We start from the raw sequence: 8,090 nt of genomic DNA, 5'->3' as shown, positions 1-8,090 counted from the left end.
ACCGTTCGTCAAATGCAAATTCCGACATTGCCAAAATTCTTAAACACGAGATTACAAGAAGATTGAGTACTCATATGACCCATTTCCAAAATCGTTTGCCCAATTTTCACAAGAATCGCCATTTTCCCCGATATGCCCTTATTTCGAAATAAAATGTTTTTACATGGTTTAAACTATTTTTAAACATTTCGAAATTATCAAAATAAATACTTTTCTTCAAAATATATTAGAATTATATTTCATTGAATTATTATTACTTCAAATACATTAATATTAAATTCTACTTGATTAATAAATTACTTTCGCAATAAAATAACGGTCCGAAATTACGGGGTGTTAGATGGGAGCTATTCTTAGGCTAGAGGACCTATGTCTTGATTGGATATCGACACGTACTCAGAAAGTTTTGTAATGTAAATGTATACATTACAAAGGAAAACGAGTATGTAGTGAGGTTGAGTAAGGTGCAAGAAGTTGATAAAACCTACTGACCAAAGCCTTCTCATAGGCTTAACATGATGAGTCATGTCATTTCAATTAAATTGAGATGAATAACTACATAAAAGATCAAATTAGATTATAGAACATGAAATAGTAATCAGGTATTGACTATTCATATGTGATAATCGCATTTGTCGTTCGAGTTTTTGTAACACCCCGTAATTTTGGACCGTTATTATATTTTAAAAGTAATATTTTAAATCAACTTTAATTTAATATTAATTTATTTGAAATAATAATAATTCGATAAAATATAATTTTATTTTATTTTGAAGTAATATAATTATTTTTGATAGTTTGGAAATGTTTAAAAGTAATTTAAACTATATTTGAACCTTTTCTTTAATAAAAGGTTATTTCGATAAAAAATCGCTAATAATTTCGTTTCGGGCCAATTTCTTATTATTTCTGTTAACTAGCTGAGTTTATTTTATTTTTATTCGTTAAAATTTATTTCTTATTTATTTTGTTTTATTCTTGAAAATTGTACTAAAACCGGTTTAATTTAACTCGAGACGATTTTAGGAACTAGCGAAATTACTTAACGATGAAGAAACGTACGTATAATTAATAGCTAGCAAGCTAGCTGCTGTCTCATTATGATTCTTCATCACGTCTTGATCTTTGTTCTGCGTTCTTCCGAAGATCAAAAAAAAAAAAAATCAAATAAACTTACAATCGTAATTTCATCATAACTTCTTCGTTTCTAGTCCGATTTTCGCAAAATTTATAGTTTCGGAATCCTCTCTTCAAGATCTACATCCTAGTATGTTTTAATTTCAGTTTTCATTATGTCGATTTAAGATGATTTTGGGCATAATTTCGGTTTTAATAATTATTATTGTGTTTTTGTTGTTTTTAATAAGTGAAGATTATGAGGATGATATAGGGGACTCCTATATAGTAGAGGATGATGGATAGCTACTGTTTTTAGGGTTTTCTCAAGGGTTATTTTGCCTTTTTCTAGCTTAAGGTAACTATTCCGAGTTACTCGGCGATATATGTCACATTTTTTTGTGTGTTGGATGTTTATGTGGTAGTTAATATGTTAAATTTATTTTATAGGAATATATTTGTTAAAGTATGATTATTAGGAGGTATAATTCATAGGTTGGTAGTGTTGAATTGAATTGTTAATGGTTGTGTGTCGTTGGAATGGTTTTGTAACATTGTTGAGACGGGTTTTGGATGGAGAAGGAAGGAGACCGTAGGGCTGCCCAAAACAGCCCAAAACAGCCCCAAATCAGGCCGTGAGCAGGCCCCACATGCCATGTGCGTGCCGTGTGTGGTTTGTGTATGTGGTGTGGGTGTGACCGTGTGTGTGTAGCCGTGTGTGTGGCCGGGTTTGGCCGTTGTTCGGATTGTATGTTTGAGCTTTTGTTTGATGTTTTGTAGTTGTCATTTGTACATTTGAACAATGCTTACATTTTGGCGTATTAGTAATTTTTATTAGTAGGAGAAATTGTTGGAAATGGGTTAGTTTATAAATTAGAATAATTTTCCCTTATGTTGATAATTTTCACATGATTTGTATTATGTTGAATTATGTGATTTGAGTCAAAATGAACCAAGACTCTGAGCTGGGCCAATATGACCGAATGAGTTTGGTCAAATTAGGTTTAAACCGGTCACCCGATTTGACCAATGACCGTCGTCGGGACTTGGGTCGGGGATTTGTCTTTGCGGTAAGTTTAGATAACAGTGGATGACTTTGGTTGTAATTGGATGTTATATATTAATGCCTTGACATTTATAATTCATATTTTGGAAACTTGGTACCTTGGCCAAATTAGATTGTATTGTTGGAATGTCATTGGATTATATTCTTGTATAGCCTTCCATATGCTAGCTTGTGATCATTTATATTTACAAGTTTGGACTTTTTGCCCTTTTTATTGTTAAGTTGGCTAAAGTATTCACTTGGGACGAGGTCTTAAATGAGTATTTTCAGTTATTGTCATAGATAGGTCAATATAGTCTTTGACGAGTGTATGTTCACGGCTTAATAGCCTTTGTGTTCCTGGCTTGGTGGGTTTATATCCAAGCTGGGGCATGACCTTTCTGCCTATTTTGTGAGTAGTTGGTCAGCTTAAGTACTAGCCAACCCTTTGGTGGACTCCTTAGGGTACTCATGTGGTTTTATCATGAGTCTTGGGTGCGGTGGTTTTATCCGTATTTCTCTAGGTCTGCGCAGTCTAGGATTAGGGTTGAGTCGTATCTTGGCCATGTTTTAAATGTAACCTCTGAGCCAAAATACTAGCTTCCCTACCTCGTGGTATAGACTCGAGTTACAAAGTGACTATTGACTGTACTAGGAACTTATGCCTGTCTCTAGATATATTTCCCTTTCTTGTTTGATGATTCTATGAATCATAGAAGGTGAGATGCAAGCCGGCTATGGTTGATAGAGTTTGGATTCCCGGGTGTTATTTGACTCACATGATAGTGTAGCTTGAGTTGGTCTAGTATTCACATGCTAGGACTATATGTTGTTTATATTGAAAGTTTTTCATGAAAAGCTTGATTGTTTAGCCTTTATATGGGCTATGTATTATATTTGCTCATATTTATATGGTTTCATGTTATATTAACTTGACATTTCGTGGCTGGGAGGACTCGGAGTTACTCCCCACTGACTGTGGCTTTCGTGTTTGTATAAAATGCGATTGACAGGTAGGTGATGCTTATATGGGGTACACGGACGAGCTAGCGAGCAAAGAAACCTTGGAACCTAGATTGGTTCCCATTTTGTGTGACACGTATGTCACACTTTTTAGGGACACATGTCTCCCTCTGTACATTTGGTTTGTATCATTTTGTATTCCGCTATTTTTAGCGGTGGTTATGTAAATAAGTTTGTTTAAACCTTGCATGTTTTGACACCTTCCAATTGGATATCTTTATAACAGGTTCAGATTTTAAAAATTACAGGTTTTTACTATAATGAACCTATTACAAACATATCCATGCAGTTTTTATTTAGAAATTACGTGTTTAAATTTTTTTTCCGCGTTTTTTTGAGGGTGTCACAGTTGGTATCAGAGCTTATTTGCTCCCGACGCACGTTTGTGCACCCTACTATAAATAACTTGACCTTAAAATAATAAACTTGAGAGACGGGTAGGATGGGTAGATTTAGGATCTTATGTTGTAGTCTCTTTGTGATTGCTATTTGTTAAGTAAGCCTTTATTAAATAAGCCAATGCCTTCTTTTTCAAGATGGCTCCTCCAAGAAAAGCTGTAGATAATGCAATCCTACAAGCTCTCACTCAGATTCTTCAGAATCAACAAAATCAGCCTGTTCCTGCTCCTCTTCCTTCCCCGCCTCCAGAAGGTGCCCCTGGCACTTATACTTGGGCGGCAAATCAATTAACTCGAAACAATACTAAGACGTATGGTGGTGAAGTAGATCCAGTGGCACTCACTGGATGGTTCCGTGAATTGGAGAAGAGTTTTGCCTTGTATGAAGTTCGTGAAGGAGACAAGGTGAAATTGGATTCTCATTTTCTTGTGAAAGAAGCGGATAGATGGTGGTCTATGACTGGTCCTACTTCTATTCTTGAGCCTAGATTCTATCCAAAAGAGCTGAAACAACAAAGACTTAAAGAGTTCATGGAATTGAAGCAGGGAAATCTTTCTGTTCAAGCCTTTACCGATAAATTCAATGAACTTTCTCACTATGCCACAAGACTTGTCAAAAATGAAGACGAAAAAGCTTTCTTTTATCTTGAAAAGCTTACTCCAAAGCTTAAGAGTATGAGTCGTAGAGATTCTACATCCTTTGTCTCGATCTATGATGATGCCTTATGGGCTGAGAGTACTTTACGGGCTATCGATGAAGAGGCTCGTACTACTAGTACTACTAGTACTTCTCTTGGCAAGAGGCCATTCTATCCTACTTCTAGGCCTTACGTTGTTCCTTCTAGGCCTTATGTTTCTCCTTCTACCCCATCTTATCCTAACAAGAGAAGGTTTGTTCCGAGTGGTCAAGCAAATCAAGGTGCTCGTAATCTATCTCCTAGCAACAACAAAGGTCTTAAGGATCGTGTATGCTACCAATGTATGAAGCCAGCACATCCTGGAGTCGGTTGCTTTGATAGGGATAGGCCTATTATATGTTTCTTCTGCAACAAGCCTGGACATAAGGCTAATGTATGTCCTGCGAAGAAGACTGTTGTTGCTACTACACCTGCTATTCCTGAGAGACCGAGAGGTCGTATTTTCTTGATGAGCCGTGCTGAGGCTGAGGCACACCCAGATATAGTCACTGGTACGTTCTTAATATTTGAAGTTCCTTGTTTAGTTTTATTCGATACCGGTGCTTCTTTGTCATTTATATCGATGAAACACTCCGACAAATTACCTCTTGAATCTTCACTTGGTGAAAGCACTGATATATCTTTACCTTCCGGTGACATCTTTTCTTGTTCTAATATCTATTCCAATGTTCCTATATCAATATCCGGATCTATTTTTCCGGCTAATCTCTTTCGATTCCCACTTGAAGAATTTGATGTTATTCTGGGCATGGATTGGTTATTTACTTATCATGCTCGATTCGAATGCCGAGATCAAAAAATTATTCTTAAAAGTCCTTTGGGTACTCGCGTATCTTATCAAGGAGTTAGAAAGCAAGCTAGTGTGAAATTAATCTCAGCCATGAAAATGGTGAATCCTTTGAAGAAGGGTCATCAAGCATTTCTATGCGTAGTGACTACTTCTGATTCTTCTCTTCCTCCTTTGAAGGATGTTCCTGTTGTTTGTGAATATCCAGATGTTTTTCCAGATGAATTACCTGGAATTCCTCCTGAAAGAGATGTTGAATTTTCCATTGATCTAGTTCCTGGAACTGGACCAATTGCTAAAGCTCCTTATCGTATGGCTCCTTCCGAATTGAAAGAGTTGAGAATCCAACTTGATGACTTGATTGAGAAAGGCTTTATTAGGCCTAGTGCTTCTCCTTGGGGTTCTCCCGTTATCTTTGTAAAGAAAAAGGATGGATCTATGCGACTCTGTATCGATTATCGTGAACTTAATCGTGTGACAGTCAAGAACAAATATCCTCTTCCACGAATTGATGATCTCTTTGACCAATTACGTGGTGCTTCTACTTTTTCCAAGATTGATCTTAGATCGGGTTATCATCAAATTCCAGTTGGTGAATCCGATATTCCTAAAACTGCCTTTAGCACGAGATATGGACATTTTGAATTTAAAGTAATGCCTTTCGGATTGACTAATGCTCCTGCTATCTTCATTGATCAAATGAATCGTACCTTTTGTGAGTACCTCGATAAATGTGTTGTGGTATTCATTGATGATATTTTAATTTTCTCAAAGAATGATAAAGATCATGCCAAAGACCTTCGTATCATCTTAGACATTCTACGTCGTCAAAAGTGGTTTGCTAAGTTCTCTAAATGTAAATTTTGGTTACATCAAGTAGCTTTTCTTGGACATGTCATATCCAAAGATGGTATTATGGTAGATCCTGCCAAAATTGAAGCCGTTGTTGATTGGAAGAGTCCGAAAAATGTGTCTGAGATTCGAAGTTTCCTTGGTTTGGCGGGTTATTACCGTCGATTTGTGAAAGATTTTTCTAAGATAGCTAGACCGATGACTCAATTGTTGAAGAAAGAGTCTAAGTTTGTGTGGACCGATGAATGTGAAAATGCTTTCTTGGAATTGAAGACTAGGTTGACTACTGCTCCGGTGTTGACCTTACCTGAGGATGGTGTGGACTATGATGTTTATTGTGATGTTTCAAAATATGGTTTAGGTTGTGTCTTAATGCAAAATCGAAAGGTTATTGCTTATGCCTCTCGACAGCTGAGAGTTCACGAGGTGAATTATCCGACTCATGATCTTGAGTTAGCTGCGGTGGTGCATGCCTTGAAGACATGGAGACATTACCTTATTGGAGTTCATTGCCGAATTTATACCGACCATAAAAGTTTGAAGTGTATCTTTACCCAGAAAAAGTTGAATATGAGGCAAAGAAGATGGCTAGAGTTAGTGAATGATTATGATGCTGAGTTGATTTATCATGAAGGAAAAGCAAATGTGGTGGCCGATGCTTTGAGTAGGAAGACTTGTCACTCTTTGAACACTATCCATGAATTACCTCATGAATTTATCGTAGAATTTCAAAAGTTAGGGATAAGCCTTGTTGAGAAGGGTTTTGATCATCTTAGTGCTTTGAGTGCATAACCTGATTTTTACCGTGAGATCCGTACTTGCCTACCTGAAGATGCTACTTTCAAGTCCATTCAAGCAAAAATCCAACTTGGGCAAGCTAAGGATTGTGTGGTGGATAATGATGGATACCTTCGTTACCATGGTAGGATGTATGTTCCGAATGTAGCTGAGTTAAGAAAGAGGATCCTTGATGAGGCTCATCTTTCTCCTTATTCTATTCATCCTGGTGGTGACAAGATGTATAAAGACTTGAGATTACAGTTTTGGTGGCCTAGAATGAAGATTGATGTCCTAGATTATGTTAGCAAATGTCTTACCGCGAGAAAGTGAAAATTGAGAATCGAAGCCCGAGGTTTGCTACAACCTTTGGATGTTCCTCTTTGGAAATGGGAGTCCATTGCCATGGACTTTGTGATGGCTTTACCTAGGACTGCTGGTGGAAAGGATGCTGTATGGGTGGTTGTAGATCGACTTACCAAATGTGCTATATTTATACCTATCAAGGAGACATGGAATTTAAATGTTTTAGCTGGTGCCTACGTGAAAGAGATAGTACGCTACCATGGAGTTCCTAAAGATATAGTTTGCACCGAGACCCTAGATTCTGTTCTCGTTTCTGGATCGCTTTACAAGAAGCCATGGGTAGTAAGCTACTAATGAGTACCGCTTTTCATGCCGCTCAGACGGACATGATGAAAGAACTATCCAGACATTAGAGGATCTTCTCCGAGCTTGTGCCTTAGATTTCCATACTTCTTGGGAGAAATGTTTACCTCTTGTTAAATTCTCCTACAACAATAGCTATCAAGCCTCTATTAAAATGTCACCTTATGAAGCTTTGTATGGTAGGAAATTTCGTACTCCCGTTTGTTGGGATCAAGTCCAAAATGCTCATGTGTTAGGACCCGATTTGGTGACTGAGACCGTCAATCAGGTTCAGATCATTAGAGAGCGCATGAAAGCCGCTCAAGATCGTAAATCTTATCCGATATCCTTCGTCGACCACTTTCCTTTGAGGTTGATGATCGAGTGTTCCTTAAAGTATCACCTATGAAAGGGGTGAAGCGGTTTGGTGTAAAAGGGAAGCTAAGTCCCAAATACATTGGACCTTCCCGTGTGATTGAAAAGATTGGTCCCGTTGCTTACCGTTTGGAGTTGCCTCCGAATTTGAGCAAGGTTCATAATGTCTTCCATGTATCTCAGTTGAGGAAGTACATTAGTGATCCGAGCCATGTCATTCAAGAGGAAATTCCAGATTTAGAGTCTAGCTTGACTTTGGAAGAAAGGCCAATCCGGATCCTTGAAAGAGTAAACAAGCAACTCAGGAGCAAAATTGTGCCCCTAGTTCGTGTTCTTTGGCGTTGTGGAAATGTCGAAGAAGAAACTTGGGA

General features: G+C 37.5%; 1 protein-coding gene across 1 annotated transcript; it reads left to right on the top strand.

Moving 5' to 3' along the window:
* The first annotated feature begins 3,720 nt into the window (after window positions 1-3,720).
* Window positions 3,721-6,365, top strand: LOC141628338 (uncharacterized). Its single transcript, XM_074441496.1, has 4 exons — window positions 3,721-5,016; window positions 5,248-5,602; window positions 5,657-5,903; window positions 6,281-6,365. Exons 1-4 carry the CDS (start codon window positions 3,721-3,723, stop codon window positions 6,363-6,365), a joined length of 1,983 nt encoding a protein of 660 aa, XP_074297597.1.
* The last annotated feature ends 1,725 nt before the right edge of the window (window positions 6,366-8,090 follow it).

This window comes from Silene latifolia, chromosome Y (genome assembly GCF_048544455.1).
Source record: "Silene latifolia isolate original U9 population chromosome Y, ASM4854445v1, whole genome shotgun sequence".
NCBI classification, from domain to species: Eukaryota; Viridiplantae; Streptophyta; class Magnoliopsida; order Caryophyllales; family Caryophyllaceae; genus Silene; species Silene latifolia.
Note: the sequence above shows the minus strand (reverse complement) of the source record. Positions and strands in the feature narration are given on the sequence as shown.